General features: G+C 42.1%; 1 protein-coding gene across 1 annotated transcript in view; it reads right to left on the reverse strand.

Annotated features, from left to right (window-relative positions):
* The window catches only part of SORCS3 (sortilin related VPS10 domain containing receptor 3), a 275,011-nt gene that overhangs the window by 73,531 nt on the left and 181,328 nt on the right, over window positions 1–20,152 (reverse strand). The window contains exons 6-7 of the mRNA XM_066190964.1: window positions 8,921–8,985; window positions 2,093–2,211 (exon numbers count right to left, since the gene is read on the reverse strand). Coding sequence (XP_066047061.1) covers window positions 2,093–2,211; window positions 8,921–8,985 — 184 coding nt within the window. The remainder of the gene's footprint in view (window positions 1–2,092; window positions 2,212–8,920; window positions 8,986–20,152) is intronic.

A 20,152-nucleotide genomic window follows, 5' to 3' on the forward strand; every position in this document is an offset into this window, starting at 1 on the left:
AGATTATCCAGACCGAACAATATGCGTGAGACATTGCAAGGAGTCATTCTGACACATCCCATAATAGGCAGTAACACCACACGGATTGTGAGACTAATACATCCAGGACATATCAGCACTCCTACATATGTAGCAAGCAAACACTCTGCATAATCCATTGACCGCGTCCTGGACACGCTGGATTTACCACACCTTCAGCTCAGAGTGTGCTGGGAATCTGAAGTGCCTGTGTGCCACTCGAGCTCTGCAAGGACTCAACCCCTGCCCAGCATCTGCAGCCACTTACAACAGGCTGCTGGACAGGCAGAAACCCTGCCAGTGTGATACAGAACATGGGGAAAGGGATAGACAACCTGGGAATGGAGAGTCTCCTGCCCAAAGCAGCAGCAATGCTCCGTGTGTATATTTAACAGTTTTTTTAAAGTGTGAGGAAGTGATTTTCAATTCAAACACCCATTAAGCTATAATAAAACCTTGCTAAGAATAGTCAAGGCATTTAAATATTGCATATACATACATGCATGCGTTTTTATACACACACACACTTTTTTTAACTTGGAGCTTTTTAACTCAACGCTTCTCAGCCTGAGCTGTTCATTGCTGACTTGAGGCAGACGAACACACACACCAGGTCCACATCCTCCCTATGAGATCAAGATTCTAAACAGAGTGTCCTTGTTTTAACACAGATGAGAGCTGTGGAGTGAGAAACGTCTGTAAGGCCTCGCACTTAGAGAATTGGATGTTCCACAACACCCTTAGCCACAGACATAAAGCACCACATTGAGAGTCTCTCTTAAATACTCCTTGGAGAGCAGAGCATTTATCGATTGGAAAGCCATTGCTTTTAGTCAAATCATGACTTACTAAGTTGCAAAAACTGAATTCACAGTGTTTTCTAGCAGTGGATCTCTACTGAGGCCAAAGGAAGCAGTAGCAGACTGGGTGTCACAGGGGATTGAGCGCAGTTGGTGTTTCTGTTGCAGTAGGTCATCTCCACAGCAGCAGACTCCCCTGCCTTCAAAAGAAGTTTGCCAATGTTGCTCAAATGCATGCAGTTTTCATACTGCAGTCCTCCTAGGTGATAGGGATCCAGTCCTCCACTTAATTCCAGCACAGACTTATCAGTCTCCCCTTATGTAAGAAAGTCTGACAATAAACACAGCAAAATTTTCTCATAATTTGGATACAGTCAAGAAAAACGCTCACTCGAGGAAAAAGAGGAGCTTAATGTAACACAGTCTTACACAAAAAGGAAAGCATGTGTCCTTTTCGTACCACCTGAATCCAATCTTCGTCTCATTTTGTTCCCTCTCTGCTTCAGCACTGGAGACAAGCAGTTAACATCACCATGTCTGTAATCTCTGCGTCGCCTGAGCTTCCCACAACCTGGAATCACCACAGCCTGGCTCTCAGTTTTCAACCAAATGGTACATCTTCAGGAAGTGTTCTTCCACACTGTACTATTCATCCTCAGGCTTCCACAGACACAAAATTTAGAGAGATGGCCCTGTTCCATCCAGCCCATGTATTCTCAAAAAATCTCAAAACCACGCAGTTTCTCATTCGATTTCTAACACTTTCTCGTCGTCTCCAAAATCATCACCAACTGAAAAATTTACAGTCATCTTTCACTTTGAAGTTGCCCTGTAACACCTTTTCTCAATTTTTCTGCTTTTTACCTCCTATTACAAATTTTGGTTCACTCTACTAGCATTACTTGTCTGTGAAATCAGCATAAACCTTTCCAGTTGTTAAAATAATCATTCACACCTTTCCTTTGTTCTTCTCTCTGTTCTCCCCAATTCATTTGTAGTTCACTTGTATTTTACAATTAGCCACAAATAGTATTTTACAACTAGTCACAAGTTGTGAAATCCATGGACCCTTAATGAACAAACTTTAAGAATATATACAAGATTCAAGACAAGTGATGAGCAGAGACATCAAGTGCTCCATCCCAGACTGCAGAGCCAACAGGATGAACTCCCAGCTCTTAAGAACTTATCCTTAGAATATGCCTCCTCCTTTGCACAGAAAAAATACCTTGTGCAGGCAGAATCCATCTGCCTTTTGTGTGAAGCCAACGTACCTGGATGAAGATGTATTCATCCTGAACAACAAGGGAGCTGACATCGATGGAGCGCGAAAAGGGCCCGCTCCTCTTGGTCTCGGAGCACTCCTGGATCCGACAGGTCAAATAGTGGGTGTCTGCAAGGGGAGAACATGGACAAGTCAGAAATGTCCAGCTAGGAGCCACTTGTCTGTAATCACCACCAGCAGCTCAAAAGGTGTTCATATGTCCAACTAGGCAGATGTTATACCGTGATCTGCCTCTAGCCTCTGACACCGTTACTGCTCTCTGAAGTTGGGAATTCACCACACTTCTATATCCAACATTTGCCATTCCCTTCCCTATTGTGCAGACACCCCTCAGGAAACTGAACTTCAAACCATAAATGGAGGGTACGAACCAGAAACGCATCAGAAAGCCGCTGATGAGACCATATAGAGCAGAAGCCACACAGGTAGAATTCACCAATTCCGATATCCTTCTGGAAATAATACCCCGTCTTCCCTCTGAAACAACCTAGCCTTGTTGGCTGTTTTTAATTGTGGTAGTAAAACACAAAAATCATAAAAAAGGCCCAAATCAACACTATTAAGTTTAACTTATTTTTCTGTGAAAATCACAAGCATCTCCCAAAATTAAGTCTTTACAGCAAACAAAGCATTTATAGCTAGGAATGAAAATGCCATGGCCATGAAAGAGCATGAGTCGCTGCAGATTCCTAACAGTAGTTATATGCACTGCAAGAAGCATCAAATGCTTCTGTCTAGAGAGAACATGGCCATCACACTAATGGGCTCTTCTCAGGCCTTGGCATTGTTTGAGAGGAGGAACAGGGAGAAGAGCACAAAGACAAACAACAGAAGGAAAAGGCAGATATACAGAAAGTTAGAAGAAGAGATGTGCCCAACTCCAGCAAGTTGAGAAGGGTTATAGGGGATTAAGCATTATTTCACTCGGGCTAAGAAAAGGCCTTATGAAACAGAACAATGAAGGAACTGTATTTCTGAATGTGTGTAATCTAAATATGCCATCTCTGCTTTTCAACTGCTCTCCTGAAAACTGCAAATTAGGGAGAAAGTGAAAATACTACTAAGATGACAGCTGGAGTGATAAAAGGGACATATCTTTTGCACTGTGGCACTTTTATAGGCTCCCTAGATTTGAATGCTTCTTTGCTTTTCTACAAAGGGTGAGGACAGACAATTCAATGAAGTAAACAGCAAGTTTATAAGGGCTGGGGTGAGCCTGGTACAGTGATTTTAGTTCACAACAGAATATTCTGACATGGCCCTTGTCAAACTCAGCCCGAAATGATAAAAGAGAAGTTTAAAAAGGCAGTCACTAGCCCAGCAAAGCTGCTTACAGGATTCTTCATCACAAAAGAACTGCCATGTCCTTGGTCTGTGTCCTTCCAGTGACAGCAAAATGTGGGGCGGTGGAAAGCTCTGGGGGGCACGATTGAAATCCTCTGAGATTCATCCAACTCCCTTCCCAGATTCTAAAACAAGATTCACAGACTGATAGTTTCCTCTTTTAAAGTCTTGTCCAGAGCAACACTCTTAAAAATGCAGAAAGAATGCGAGTCAGAGGCATTAATAATTAGACTAATAATTTCTAAAATATTTTATCTAAAAAAGTCACAAACTACAGCCGAGTTTGAATCTAATAAAGGTCCATGGCCAACCACCCAGTGACTGAAGGCCCCTGTTTAAAGGCTGCAGACCTGGTTCTGGGTTGATGCACCAGGGATTCCAGGTTAATAAGAGCTGAGTCAGAGCAGTCACACAGGTCTGGTGCAGTAATGAAATCACAGTCCCACTGAGGATGCTAAAGCAGCAGAAAATGTTGCTGGTGCCAGCTCAGAGTACCGGGCAGTGATTAAAGTGTATGGTGAAAACCACCTGACCTAGAGACAGTGCCAATATCCAGAGCTGTGCTTGCTCCCAGCATAAAATTCCAGCAGCAGCAGCAGAGAGTTCAGACTTTCAACTGGCATAAATTAAAGTTCTTCATCAACTGATATACACACACTTGGCCCAGAGCTGCTATTTAGCTCCTCAGTGTGGAACCTAAGACAACCTTGCAGTGGATAAAAGCAACTGCTCAGAAAACAGGAGGGTCTTATGTGCTGCCATGCTATCCAAAGAGATCAACAGCAGTGACTTGCTCTTTGAGGTAGCTCTAAAATTAGGCAGAACAAGGAGGAGAGGTCAGGAGTTGTATTTTTAGAACCTCATTCCCTCCAGTATGTTCTCCCACACAGTAGCCTGGATATTCTTATCCTTCCAAAAAGGGGATAATTTGCTGCTGCTGAGTGACAGAATGGGAAGAGGAATAAAAACCTGTCACAAATAAATGCAGATAAATCACAAGTGTTGACATGACAACGAGCTTCCTGCCTATTGGGAAATATGTCATTTTGAGTGTGTTACACCAGCAATCAAATATACTCAAAGAATGGCATCTGATTAATATTCACAAGGAGATGGTGGTGGAGAAGGGGGGCAGCTCACTACCCATTTTCCATTTAGTATCTTTTATTTACGTTCATATATTTTACAACACATGCCTATTAAAAAAAAACCAAACACAGACACAAATAAAATATCTTTAAACCTGCCTGCTTTACCATACCAGATAAAGTTAAGTCTTGCTTTTTTCTTGCTTAGATATAATTACCTTTAAAATACGTTAAAAAATCAGACAAAAAAAATATAGCAGAACCTAGTTTAGCTCCCATTTATGTACAGCTCAAAGTGAGAAACTATCTCAAGTCCCTGCTCAAGCTTCTTAAAGGGTGCCATTCACAGGGCACATCTTCTCACATGGAAAGTACAGGGTCTCTCAAGAAAAGTCTCCATTTAGAGAGGCCATCCTAACTTACAAGCTATTATCTTGCTCTCCTCTAGAATGAGGTAATTTTGCACCCCGTCTTTTGGGCGGCCACAAGGTAGAAGGACATTCACCCAGAGGGGTAGAGACATGAGACTAAGTCATGCCTCCAAAGCCTTGCTTACCTTTCATTGAGAGGTATATTGCCTAAAGGAGGTTGTTTCTATCTGGGCACTACTTCCAATTTATATATTTTCCTATACAACACCAGAATAAAAGGATCCGGGTGTTTCGGTTTTCAGGATTCTTTTAGCTGGTTGGATTTTTTGTTACTTTTGGGATTTTTATAATGTTCCACTGCAAAAGGAGTTGAGAAGAGCTCCCTGCCTTCCAGGCAGCATTAAAAACTCCACATGCTTATAAGCGACTCTAGCCACTTTCTCAGCTCATCTGTGAATGTGGCAATATGGACATCCAGCAGCCTGGAGGGCTTGCTGCTGCTCAAATCCCAGCACAAACCCTTCCCACCTCACCCAGGATTAGAGAATGGCTCCCACAGATGTACAGCCATTTTCCAGTTGAGGAGCTTGAACCGCCTCCTCATTGCTATTTAACACAGCCTTCCATCTTGAGATTCTGGAGTGTATTTTTACCCTTTTTGAAGTGACAAAATGGAAACAATTTCTTCAAATTTGAAGGGACAAACTGGTGAAATAAGCCAAGCTACCACATCTTATCTTTTCCTGCCAGCCATGCCAGCTTTGGCAGGAAGCAGGAGCACAAGAGGCTCTCCCCCCAAAGATGTGGGTCCCTGAAGGGAGGCAGTGAAACAGTCAAAGCTGTTGTGTCACTGTGATGGAGGCTGCAAAGGACCAACCTGTGTGCAGGTGACTCTGACTTAGAGAGACACAGGACAGCAAGTCCTGCTCCTTCCTGGCAGCATTAATAAGGCAGCTGAAAACGGCGATGTCTGGCCAGCATGGCTGACAGGGAAAAGGGCAGCTGATAGAAACAAGTTGCATGGGCAGATTGGCTTAAATCAGATCCTGGTGTCAGGCAAGATTTAAAATCATAACATCATGAAGGTTTCCATGGGAGGGAGAAAAAACTGACTGGCCTCAATAATTTTCCCCCAGAGAAAAAGACATGTAGACTCTCCAAGAATTAGTTACCCTGTTTTATCTTTCTGGTTAGCTTTACCCCCCCCTCTTTTTCGTATAATTTAAAACTTGTTTATTGCACTTTATCTATGAGTGAGGTGAAAATTAGCTCACTGAATATCAGAAAGTTCAATATATCCTGCACAGGAATGCTGGTGGGTGCTTGTGTCAGGGTGGTCAGAATAGCTCCCTTGCATCCAGCCCTGTCCTTGCTGCTGCCTATTACACCCTGGCAGAAGGCACAATGCCCAAGGCTCCTACATGTTTTTACAATTTAAAAATGCAAGCCTCGATTATTATTCTGCTACAATGACTCTGCCAAGATGTCGAAAAAATATGAAAAACTTCATCTGCTACAAAAGATGGGAACAGCTTGAGATGAGATAGGCACTGGAATTATCAGTATCTTGCAGTATTTAAGAGAATAGACACAGGGGCAGATGAGTTTTTCAGAGACACAGCCATTTCTAATGACTGGACAGACAAAACCATGTGGCAAGATATCTTGAAGGACAGACACCAGAGAGGGGAACAGGACTGCCAGCTCCCAGATCCATAAGCATATTGATGGCCCTGACTCTTATGGATGAAAGAGACTCCAGTATGCCCCACCACCTGTTCCCAGCTCCAGAGCACCTTTTATGCTCCGTATCTGAATTGGTATTAGACACTGGTTTTGAGTCCCAATTACTGCTTAAAAAAAAAAAAATCATATTCAGGAGTCCAGTCCTATCTACCATTTCCCTTCCCTTCCTTCCATTCCCCACTGGTTCTACTCTCTACTGGGTTTTGTTTTTTTTTTTTTAATTAAAAATATGGAGGAAAATGGAAGAAGGAGGAAAGAAAAAGGCCAAATCTAAAAGAATCATGGATTTTTCAAGTAGCTAGTGACATTGAAGGCACAGATTCTTCTATCTGAATTGGACTAAGCAATGGGAATACTTAAATCCATGTCTGTTAATGCATCAAACAAGTGACAAGAGGCACCAGACTGACCAAAAGAAGGCATTAGAGAAGACTTTCCTTCTTTTTGCATAATACTGAGGAAAACTTTCATCAGAAACTTTCTGATCAAGAGGAAGTAACTGCAGGGCCCCATTTCCCAGCAGGTGTAAGTGCCTCAGCTATTCCACTGAGCACATGAAGGCCCAATTTGTTTGCAGAACTAACTGGGAGAAAAGTCCAGTGCCCCATTCCTGAGCACCCAGGGCTGTACAGTATCACATTGGGGAAGTCTATACCTCTGAGGCTGTCGTCGCTTTGTAACACAAACACTGCTTTAAGCCTCAGAACCTCTAATTAGAGCAACGCTGTTCTTTGGTGCTGTGCTGGGAGAGGAGTCATTCGGTACACACCAGCAGGGCCAGCACTGCCCAGCAGACCTGGGCAGCGGGGCTCTTGTTTTGCTGACACTACTGACCAAGCCTGGATACCAGTGAAACCCTCAACACAATCAGCTGCCAATTTCAAAATGCTGAATTTATACATTAAAACAAGAACAAAGGGAAACCCCTGAGCAAACAAGACCTGAAGGAAGAGAGCTGCCTTTAACCTGGGGATACATCTTTCAAACATTTACATCCTTGACATATCCAATATTCAAATAGCTGGGTGAGCAAGTTTAAACTTAGTTTGAAAACAGACTCCATCAGCAGTTTGTTTGCTTGCTTGCTTGGGGTTTTTTTTTTATTTGCTTTTGACCACTTCTCCCGTCATACCTGTGACAGCACACACAGCAGCAAAGGCACTGGAGATGCCTCCCTACCTTGTCCACCCACCTGTCAGCCTGTTTTGCTTTTTCCACATACTCAACAAACAGCTGTCACCCCGGAGCTTTTATTGCCTGGTTATTTATTCAGCTGCCATCACTAAATAGCAGTGGGAGGCCAATGAGTGATATTAAAATATCCACAACCTCAGAGCAGCCATCTTGACAGACCGGAGCTTGTTCACACATCTGGCCTACGCAGCGCTTGACTAAAACAGAGAAAAGTTTGCAACCAACAAAAATGAGGCCTTTTTTTCCTCCCAGAAATTCTCTAACTCCTCAATCCTGTGCTGTTTTCCTATACTGTCCCTGCACCAAAATGGGACACTTGTCCCATTGCTTCCATTTCCTCACACTGGAGCAAAGTTCCACACAAGGAGCATTACTATGCTGCAGTTTCTGTGAGGATATCCAAAACACTTTGGAGAGAGTAAATCAGCTTACTTCTAACACCATTATCTTTGCTGGAGATTGACTACACGGGAATCCATTCCACTGCCAATGTGGCTAGATTAATTTCAGTGAGGGGTTAAGAATTTTTTTTCCTATTTCCTGCTTCAGATCCAGGCACCTTTCCAAGGCCTGTAATGTTCTGGTATGGAACACCTATTCATACATTATGAGCAAAACTGAAAAATACTTTCAATACAAGACAAAGGAGCATAGGGACATTCTGGCTGGAGGGTAAGTCTGACTGCAGGTAATTTCTCAAATTCTCAGGTACCACCTAGCTGTTTTGAGCACCTCTGGAAATGCACAGAGGTTCCACGGTACAGTGCAGGTAGCTCAGCTCTTTATGATTGATGTAAACTAAGTGATTCTGAAACAGATGAATAGGGAACAGAAGAGATGGCTTCTTAGCCCAACAGACTGAGCTCCTGTACACCATCTCCACAGACACAAACCCTGCAGCCCATGACTTTCTCCTACAGGCTCAGGATAGGAACATCACATCAAACCCCACAACCCACATCCCCCCTAACAATTAAAATGTAAATGGGGAGGTAAAATGGGTAAAGTTAATTCTCATTTCCATCCCATTCTTGGCTCAAAGTGCAATTTTTAGCATTGGCTGCAGGCACTCACGTCCATCAGCTGTCCGGGCTTCCATGTGCACAAGGTCAGGTTCCTTATCCAAACCAGCCACTGACCTGGGAGAGGAGAGAGAGAGACAAAGACAATCAGCTAGCTGAAAGGTTGCAGTCAGACAGAGATGGTAAAGGAAAGCAAAAGCAACTTAAGCCTTCCTTGGACACCTGGTATATAAGTCTCCACCTTTTAAGGACTTGTCTCCTTTGTACTTCCACACAGACCACACTCAGAGGCCCTACAGCAACCCGCCCAGGCACAGGAGAGTGATCCTGCCTGTCCCTTGTCTACAAGATCAAAACTACTACTATGACTGTTCCTGTGGTGGCAAAGAGAGCTGGTCCCAAGACCCAGTAAAAGCAGAATTATGTTTTAGTGCTGAAGGAAAAACAAGGGCATAGCAGCCTCATGCCTTCAGAAAGCAAGCTATAGACTAAGTTTCTTGATTTGCCCTAGTTTGCTGGGTAATCTTGCTATTCTTCGCCTCCTTTTCCCCATCTTCAAAAGAAAAATAGTGTTGCACATATGGTGAATTCCTGATTTTAAAGAGGTGAGAAAGTATTCATTATTCACACCATGACCGCATGCCATCCACGGTCCAAGACAATTATGAAAAGAGGCGTAAGAAGTTTCTTTAATCTCACTAACTGGAACTCAAGCACCCCGAGTCAAATCTTCCTGTGCATTATTTACTTCCTAACAATATTTTTCAAAGCACATTAAAAAGAAACTTTTTCTCCTGGAAGAGGGAAAGTCAAGCCCAGAACAGAAATGTTATTATTAGTGTCCTGGCTGATAAGAATCACTGAGAGATGAACATTTAGTCTTAGCAATGGCTGGCAGGGGAAAAAAAAAATCCATAAATGTCCACGTGATTTATGGTGCTGCTTCTCCCGAGTTAACCAAAGGGTTAGATTAAAAAGGGACAATGACAAAAATCAGTTTCTAATTTGGTGGGAGTTGAATTTGACACAGTAGATTGTAAATAATAGTTTCCCTCTGAGCTAGCCAATGTTCAGAATTCCCTAATGCTCTGAAAACATTTTTATCACATTCTTTTGCCATTTTCATCCTTGGGTCATCAACAGCAGAAAAATTAATAATAATAATAATAATAATAATAATAATAATAATAATAATAATAATAGTAATAATAATGTTGTCTTCAGATGCTCTGATAAATTTTTGTGAATCCCACAAAAAAACACAGCAGCTGAAGCAATGACAAACATATAAATGTGCTGGAGTTCAGCTAAGATCAGCCAGTGCTGCGAATGTCAAAACAACTACATTATGAGCCACTGTGTAGGTAACTGAAACTGGCACTGCTTGTTAACGAGAGCACCACATCGATAGCGAGTCCATTCACAACACACTGAATAGTGGCCAAAAGATACCAACACAACAAAACAAAGCAGCACAGGCAGGGCTTTCATCATTCCACTCACAGTGAGAAACAGTCTGCTCCTTAATCGCTACCATCAGTTTCAGGGTGATCCCACAAGGAGGAAAGTGCTGTCTGTTATTGGTAAGGATGCCAGAATGAGCCTGAGTTCCTGGGGTCACGCAATTATTAGGATCAAATCTTCCCAATATATGGACACAGTTAAAAGTGACAGTGGAATACACAGAAATTCCTTTAAATATCAGCGGAAAACATTATGGTGTGCTGCAGTATTAGTCCCCAATGCATATAGAAAGCAATCTTTCTAGTCCATAGCAGAAGTTTTCTGCCTTTTTCAAATGAGTAGCACTAACTGCTGTAATTTCAGTCATTCAGTTACCATCACCCTTGTCTAAGACATGCCAATAGAGACAGATGTACATGCTTACCATCATATCTGTTCATCACAACCTAATGAAACAGTGTGGTAATTCCAGCGCTTTGAGGTAAAGGTTGGGAACACTTTAGGGACTTGCCCTGCAGCCCTTACCAAGAGGTTTCCTACTTAAATTCAGCCTTAAATGCACTCTCCTGGCATCCATCCTTCTGGAAGCCAGACGCCAGACTCCTACTCAGAGCCATTTGTGGCATCCTGACACCACAATGTCAGATGGCTTCACCTGGGCCCCTGGCATCCTCTGGGTCCCTCCCCTCCAGATGAAGAGGGCACTGTATCTCCCCATGCAGCAATGGGGCAAAACTGTTCCTGGCCCAAGTAATAAGAGACATCAGTCTGTCACAGTACTATTCACTTTAGAAGGGACTGTAATTAGAAGAACCTAAATATTTCCTAACAAAATCCAGAATACTCATTACCATTGTGCATTTGCATACACAAGCTCTGTGGATCCATTCATAATGCCTTTCAAGTGTGCACCAGGGAATGAGAGGGATCTCCTGAAACATGTCATTCTAGCTTGAAGTTCCTTTCCAGCGCCATCTACTTTTTCCCTAATTAGTTTTGACAAGCCTAATGGTTCTTTTCAGAATAACAATGATGACAAAAAAGGACTGGCACACAGCACATCCCTAGTACTCCTCTGCTCATCAAATGGTGCACTGCAAGTTGAAAAGCTCACAAAGTGTCCTGCAACCCAAAAGCAGGACAGGCTGCTCTACCTGCAGGCAGATAACAAGCCTGAAAAGTGATACACAGGTCATCCTTCCTTCGCTCAAACCAAGTTGCTCTCTTATACCAATGGCTGATTGCAAAACAGATCCCCAATCAATGCTGTTTCTTCATGCCTCACCTCACATCTGTTCCCACTGGCAAGGAACAGAGTTTTGTTTTGCATTGCTCTGACTCTTGAAATCAGGTATTTTTAGTAAATGGTCTCTCGTCATTTGTCTGGAGGAGCTTTACATGAAGAATGCAAAAAAGTCAGCAGTGGAAAGAGCAAGATGTAAATGCAGATCCTGAAGCAGAGCTGCAAAAACACGCACACAGACTGTAAAGCTATTGCTTTATCCCTTTATCCTGTTGTAATTCTCTAGCCTTGAGAACTCACTACAACAACCTCTCAGGTCTGGCAATACAGGAGCAGCAACAAAACAAGAAGAGACACTTACACAGCCTTGTATTTTCTTACATGTTATCTCTCTGAAAAACATTTGAAGGATGCACTGCTCAATATTATTTAAGCAAGTAAAGCATGTTGAGGAGAGATGTCAGCATCCCCTCCCTTTATACAACCAAGTGTAGCCCACAGTGGGGTGGTTGGGAAAGGCTTTCATGGTGCTCTAGCTAACAACCCTGTCCAGAGGCTTACAAAGACAAGAGTATTTAACACTCAGGAGCCTGAGGTCCTGACCCATGGTCACACAGTTCTGTGCATATCAACTCCAGACAGAGAAATTTAAACCAAGATTCACAAAATGAACCCGTGTGTGCTGCTGTCTTGGACAGCCATAGGGAGTGAAAAAAGGCACCCTCACTGTGAAGAACTGAGCTAAATCAACATCCTCCACCATCCCTATTCATTAATCACCCCTGGCATGAGAAAATGCTGAGAGAATGCAGGCAGTAGTGACAGGAAAGGTCAGGTTTTTTCCTGCTGACACGTTCCCCAACTGCTGCAAAGGCAGTTTTCAAAATGTGGAGCCTGCAGCCAGAATTGCAGCAGCCACAGGATAATTTTCCAATTAAGAATTCAAACTACCTCTGAAATTCATTAAAAGGAAGAATTGTTACCTTTTTTTCTGTCTTCTGCTGCTGCTTTTCCTTTCTGTTTTCATGGTAGCTCTTGATTTTCACAAGATCTTTCCTCTCTTCTTTTCAGAAGAGAATTGTGTGCTCTTGAAAGTTGAAGGATGGACATGATCCTGGCCAGATCTTTATCTTTATCCTGAGGGAAGAGCGCTGTGCATGGGTGCACATTTACCAGGCCACTCTGCTAATATCTCATCTCTGACTGGGAGGGAGAGCAAGTGAGAAGGGCAAGGAAAACACAATATTCTGCACTCTAACTACTCTTGAAATGTTTCCCTATAAGGTACTGTATATTTCAAAATAAAAAATGCCAACACATGCAAAGAAAGGAAAAAAGAAAAAAAGAGATTCTTCAGGTTACCTGGCTACTGTACACCCCAGCTCACTTTCTCTACCAACTCTAATGCCTTTCCATGGAATAAACAATTTTTGCATTTTTTTCTACCCATTTTGCAGACACCAGGCATTTAAAGGTGAAAAGGAGTATTGAGATATGTCTCCTCTATCATCTTTAATGAAAAAAGCTGAGCAATTCCAACTGCCTGTTGATCCTTGCTCCCAACCATCAACTGAGAGTAAGAGTTGCTCTATTTGTCTATCTCCTGAACCCAAGAGTTTGGGAGGTTTGAGTGAGTATCACTGAGTGTGAGCGACATTTGTGTTTGGGATTTACAGTGAGGTAAAAGCAAAAATTCAGGTTACAGGAGTCAGCCTTTCAAATTTGATCTGGAACCTGCCGGACTGAGCCAGGGGTGTGTCTAATTTCTGACCACTCCAAGTGTCATTCACCAGCTTTGAAAACAAAATCAGAAGTTTCATAACAAATTGAGACTCCCAAGATGCTGACTTGAAAACTCATTTTTGCAGGTTAGGATGTCAGACTGAAGGAAATTGCCAGTGTCCATGTAAAGAGACAGAGGAAACAGATGCATATTACCTAGCAGGATGTTGTGCAGTAAATAAGGGCTAGAAACAGCAAGGAACAAGGCACATTTATTGTGCAATAATATGTAAAGGGGGAAAAACTCATCCTCTTGCTCCAGGCAACTGCAGTTAAATTAGAGGATGTTGCCAATTAGTCTGTTGTAACTTTTATTCTATCCTGCTCCAGAAGTGAATAAACACTTTTGTGTGGTACCAGGCAAGTAGTGCATGTTTTTAACTCATCCAAGCAACACAAGAGCCATGTCCATGTGGATATACAGAAGCATAAACAAATTCATTCAATTCCCACTCAACTGACCTGGAGTCTTCCACATGGCACCCTTGCTAAATGACACATACCTTTCCAACAGGCTTCTCCTCTATCTGGTATTGCATCACATTTGTCTAGGTATCAATAACTGCACTTGGCTTCAGATGACTAAGGCAGTTCATGTATTAATTTGCCTTAAATCAGCTCCATCACACATTAACTCTGGGCACGTAACAGCCCACACACACCCAACCTGCACACAACCCCGGGGTCAACCACCCACCATAAACTACCACAGTTAAGAAACATACAAATGTTGAACTGTTGGGGCAAAGAATGTGTTTATTAAACACATAAATACAGTATCATTCTCTGTGGCTGAGCCGGGGGAGACACTGCTGGATGTGTTAGGATGTGATGAGGTCTCTGAAGAGTTATGGGCAAAACCTCCTTGCACAGCACATTTCAAATGAAGCTTGGGAAAAAAAAAGCTGGGAAGGAAGATACTGTGAGGAACAGTCTTAGCTAGGTCCCTGGAGCTTTCTACATCTTTTCCAGTGCTAATTTCCGTGATGCTGTAGTTCTGGACATGGGCAGAAGTAATTGTTGTGAGACTTAGCTCACAAGGTAAGGGAAAAAAATTGCCAAGTGTTTATTCTCAGCTTATTTCTTTTCAGCAAAGCCAATCCTTTTTAAAATGGTCCCAATGAATTTTAAGGAGCTTTTCTGCATGGTATCTCAAAGAAAACAAAACTTAAGGTGTTCACGGCATTTGCATATTTCCATATGTTCATACTTGCATCTGCCTCCCTGCACCTCATCCCCACTAACACCAAATGTCTAAACCTGTACCTCCCCTCTAAACTCAGTGGATCACAGGCCCCTGAACCACAGACTTGTACACACAGTTCTTTCATGCATAAACCAGACAAAGAAGAGGAAAGAGGTCCAAATCAATCCTCCCCTTGAGGAGAATACTGACATTTAGGCTCAACTACATCAACCAGAGAATCCATTCAAGGAAGCAGGCTCTGTTGCACAGAGAAACATTTCTTTATCTTCTCAGTACTTAAAAGGAGGTGACTCCTTATATCACAGAAATTAACAAAGAATATCTTTAAAGTATATTTAGCAACATAAAAAATGCTGTTGCTTAATATTTTTTTATTTTCCCCTTATGCTAACACCAAAACCTTTTCATGTGTCTAGGGTATAGTTCTCATCCAGTTAATAGGTCTTTGTCCTTTAAAGCCCTCTGGCATTTTTTTCCCAAACCTGTACCATAAACCCCAACAAATATAACCACATTCTTGTGAAATACACTTGAAAAATTTTGTGGGTAGAATGCCAAAGATCCTTATTCACAGCCTGGTCAAGGTTTGAAAGGGCCAGCACACAGGCAGGGCATGTGCTCCAGGTGGCATCCTAATTTCCCAATGGTGCCCTTGAAATAGCTCCTTATGGGGACTGAGGCTCATGCAGGGAGTGTGGCAGCTGTGCCAAGCCAGCCCTGGTTGCTGGTTGCTCCCAGGTGCAGCCCCAGCCCTGGTGCTGAGGAGCTGAATGTGCTGCTCCCATGCAGCTGCTGCTCCTGACTCACGAGGGTATAGCTGATCCAGGCCATCAAAGGCAGTCCTGAGGGCTTATCCCTTGTCCTAATTGAATAGAAGCCTTTTTTTTTTTCTGCCAAGTCCTGGCAGTATCAGCATCAGGATATGGTGGAAGTAACAACGCATCAGCTCATCAAGTTAAGGCATTACTGTCCTGAAGACCTCTCAGGGCCTGAGTGCACGACACACCATCAGCTCCCCATCCCATAAGCATCCAACACCAACAGTGCTGCTTTGGAGAGGGCATTTCTAGAGAGGAGAGAGGGGATTTTCCTGAGTTTAGAGGTCTGCAAGTTTTATAGTGGACAAGTTTTAAGCACATTCCAACACAAGTGTTTGAGTCTGTTTTGCTTTTTTCTGGAATGGACACTTTTTTGCAGGACAATTTCACTTTTGTTATCCTAAATTTCAAGTCCCTTTAGGAAACAAGAATAAAAAGTATATTTTTGGATTTTTGCATTTGCTTAAAATTAGTTTAGTGCCTACTATATTATGAAGCCCAGTTAATTAATGTTTTCCCAGTGCTTGGCTACCCTCCTTTGAAAGTTGTATACATGGGGAATTGCCATAGATTATTGCTTTGCTGTTTCATGAAACATGAATCAGCCCTGTTTTGAATCACTTTAAAAAAGCAAAGTACATGCTCAAAGATGCCTCAGCTCAGCCAGGCAGTCCTATAACCATAGATTTCACTGGAGTTACTTCTATCCCTCAAAGGAAATGTTTGTCATATTCCTCTGAGCTTGCTTCCTAGCAGAAGTATCTCAAACATGACCCAATCAAGAAAAGTTTTACACCAAAATAAGGACTATCAGTTCACTGTGTGTTTAATTGCCCTCATTTGTACAAATATTTTCCAACTGTAAATATGACATGCCTGAAATGCTAAGGCTCAGTGATTCAGCTATTAACAGAGGCCTAGGCAGAATAAAGTGCCTCCAAAAAGCTTCAGAGCAAGAGCATCATTTAATAAATGAATGCAGCAGTAGGTGGATAAAAATAAAGCTTAAATTGTCCAAAGATGCGAGGCCAGTATGAAACTTGGCACAGACAATATGTATAGGATTTGCTGATGAGCCCCACATGCCTATGAGCATTGTACATTGTATTAATTAAGGAAGAATGAGTCTCTACATTCCCAGTTACAGGATATTGTGAAGAATAACCCTGGGATAACATCTAACATTCTGGAAATGAATTTGTGGTTCATTTCATGCATTTGGGGAAAAAAAAAAAGAAAAATGTGACACTATATGATTTGTGTCACAAACCTTTTGTGACAGTTGTTTCTCTGCATTTCAGACACTAACCTGAAGAGAACAGATAGCTTATTTCATTCTTTGACTTTTAGCCATCAGCCAGAAAAGGAAGAGATAAAGAAAGGAATGAAGAAGAAAGATAACAGGAGAAATACAGAGTAGAATAAACTACTCTGTTCTGGACCAGCAAGCATAAATGCATTAATGTGTCTCCTTGCCCCCAAAAAATCACACTCAATTAGCTGCTGAGAGTGAGATGCTCATTTGTCCCAACACCACAGGAGGAAAAAACAAAGAAGCAGGAAACAAAAGGGATTCTGGCAGCAGACAGATATCTAAAGACAGGCTCTGTCTGTAGAAACAGCAAGTCCGTGTGGCTATGATTTGTAAAAGCAACAGTGACATGAGGTCAGCAGATCACCAAGTGTCTCATGACAAGACAGCTCTGCATTCAAGACAGAAGCACCCTCACAGGCAGAATGGAGAGATGAATAAAACAGACACAGCCACATGCAGGTCTCTGTCAGGGAAAGAGCAACACTGCAGCAGGAGGGACTAGAGAAACCACAGATCTTTTGTGGATTCTTTGCTCTAAGGTAGGCAGGTGAACAAACAATAAGGAGACAAGGCTGCCCAGGGTGCTGAGCACTAGACACACTCCCAGCTCTTCACAACAGCAGCATCCCAAAGAATCTTCATCCCCAAAGCATTACCCTGATCAAGTGAGAGTGCTCAGGGCAGAATGCTGCAGTGGGAGTCATGTCAAGAAGCAAAGGTGTATGGTCAAGCTGCAGGTAAATCAAGAGCTGCTTTTTGTTGGGTTCTTAACCTGTTGTTACAGAGGAGCAATAAAAGGAAAGAGAAGTACAAGGCCAAATGAAAAGTAATACTCTGCTGGTTTCTATCCTCAAGGAAAATTCCAAAGTGCCAGTATACTGTCCAAATCTAATGATTTGTAGAAAGAAAAGAATGAAATTCTGGAGAAACTACTGCAGATCCAGAAATGGCTTTAGGGAGTCACTCTTACAGATTGCCCCTAAAATCAATATTTTAATGGAACATGTCTCCTTCACTTAAAGATTTTCAATCAAACCTGAAAACAAAAAATACTGTGAGCAAAACCTAAGAATATGTCTGTAGCCTTTGGCCAAAACCCTGACAGAGTTTTTGGCTTGGTTTTCATTGTTATTTTTAATAAAAAAGCAGGATTTTCTCCCATCTGAGAAAACCCAGATCTACTGAAATTAGCTCTAAAGTCTACAGGTATTATTTATTATTTCCTAAGTACATGCTGGCAGACACAGGTGAGTATGTTTCTTTCTCAAACTCAGCTACAGAACTCCTGATATTCCACTAAACATGGAAATGTATCTACATCCCATTTTTCTTGTCTTCTGCCCAATGGAGAACAATTACCTTGCAAGATAATTACAGAGCAATGATAACCACTGCTATATCCTATTCCAATTAACTCACTACAAATATGCAAGTGAAACAGCATCACTCACTGGCTTTTCATCCTTGTTCTCTATAGGATCAGCAAGACACAAGTTACTGAATCAACATTATTTAAAAGAACATGTAGTGCAGCTAATAAGATGCTCCTTCCTGTTCTTACATTCTGATGTAGCTTCATGCTCACTGTGCTTAACAATAGCAAAATTAAACTCATCTCATTCCACAGAGGAGACTCAGGGGAATGCCAGGGAATGAAAGGATGGGAGTTTCATTTTCTTCTCTTGCCGAGAATGAATTCTGCCTCATATAACTGCTGATGAATTGTCGTTTTAAGAGAGTTTGTTAATTTACAATAAGCAGAAGGCATAAAAACGGACCTCCTTATCTTTAATGGATGTTATTGAGCAACACAAATGGTTCACATTTAAATTAATGCAGAAACATCTTGTCTGTTTTGCCATGATAAGACTGTTCCTTCTGCACAGCATGGGCTCAACTTCTTCTGTTAAATAAAACTGGTTTTGTTCAGCTTAATGCCAGACAAATTTCCAAAGGTTCAGCAGCTGAAGTCAGTTCAGGGAAATGAACTGGAGTTTACCTGGATCCTTCCTGATTCTTTCTGAGAAAATATCTCTGAAGAATTTTGAGGTATCTAGTTTCAAGTAAAAATATTCCCTGATAGTGCTGATGTGCTTGCTGAGGATAAATCCTCTATTAGATTGCAACTGCCTCCAATGCAAGGATGCTTCCAGCCCCAGCTGCTGTAAAGAAACAAAAGCTGTAAATGTGCATTTCTCAAAATCAAGTGGGCCATTGGGGATGAGGTCTGGGGCAAAGGGAGGATGGATTCAGAAAAGATGCTCACTCCTGATGCCTGTAGGTGTTTTGCCACTGAGTCAAATAGCCAGAAAATTATGTCCATAATCAGAGTATGTGAAAAGGATTCTCCCCCACACTGAGAATTCAGCCATTATCCTAGAAACAGAGAGATTAGTATGATATAGAACAAAGGCCAAAACCTAACCCGAGTTTCCCACAAAAAAAAAATTGAAAAGTGGGAGACTATTCCTTGCTAGCCAGAATGCACAAAATATGATGCTACTTTCAGCCTGGCAGCCCAGCTTTTGATAAGCTTTGCCAAGCTATGACAGTATGGGAGATCCCCATATGCCTCAGAGGGATGCATTATTCAATATATTAATTAGAGGGCTGGCTTTCATCAATGCTTCCTACAAAGTATCACAAAGAATTACTCTGGGACTGTTCCTGACAGGCTGAAATTAATTTGCGTCTGAGTTCACGTGCATCAGGAGAGCCAGGATGAAGTCAGGCCAGGGAGACTACATGGGTCAGCAGTACAGCATTTTAGCTTCCAACACTGGCCTTTGAAACACAGTGATGGGATTTGGACTTACTTGTTTGATGGGTTTTGATCTTATTTGTTACCTTCTTGCATGAGAGGAACACAGACCCTCCCACCACGAGCTCTTCAGACAGACACAGCACTGGGACCCACTCCAGGGATCAATATAAATTGGGAGAAATATTCAACAAACTCTTCCTTAAAGCATTCCTGGTCTTTATTACTAGTGGTTCTTCTAGTCTGCTTCGGCCTGAGACACTCAGTCAAAGGGAGTGTGGGGGAGGTGGGAGTTATAAAATTGTCCCAGATTAGCAATGGGAGACGTAAGAGAAGACACTGGCCCCTGGGAGATAAAGAAACCTGACAGATGAGAGACCAAAGCAAAAAGCTTTTTGATGGCTGAAAGCACTAACTGCAGTGCAATAGGTGACATACACTGGTAGGCATTAGATTTAAGTCAAATGAGCAATAATATTTCAGCCTTTACTTTTTGAGGCCTTAAGGAAAAAAATAACTGCCAGCCATAGAACATTAAGGACATAAATGTGGCAAACATCGCAAACTGTACTAAAATCACAACAAATGACAAATTCTAAAAGCCTGATAGCATTTATGTAGGGACATCCACAGTTACATTCGTGCAGAGGGATAATCCTTTCTTCTGCAAGATATGTTGCGTTTCTCAAGCAAA

Source organism: Chamaea fasciata, unplaced genomic scaffold, assembly GCF_029207755.1.
Source record: "Chamaea fasciata isolate MVZ Bird 193981 ecotype frontalis unplaced genomic scaffold, bChaFas1.0.hap1 SCAF_9, whole genome shotgun sequence".
NCBI lineage: Eukaryota > Metazoa > Chordata > Aves > Passeriformes > Sylviidae > Chamaea > Chamaea fasciata.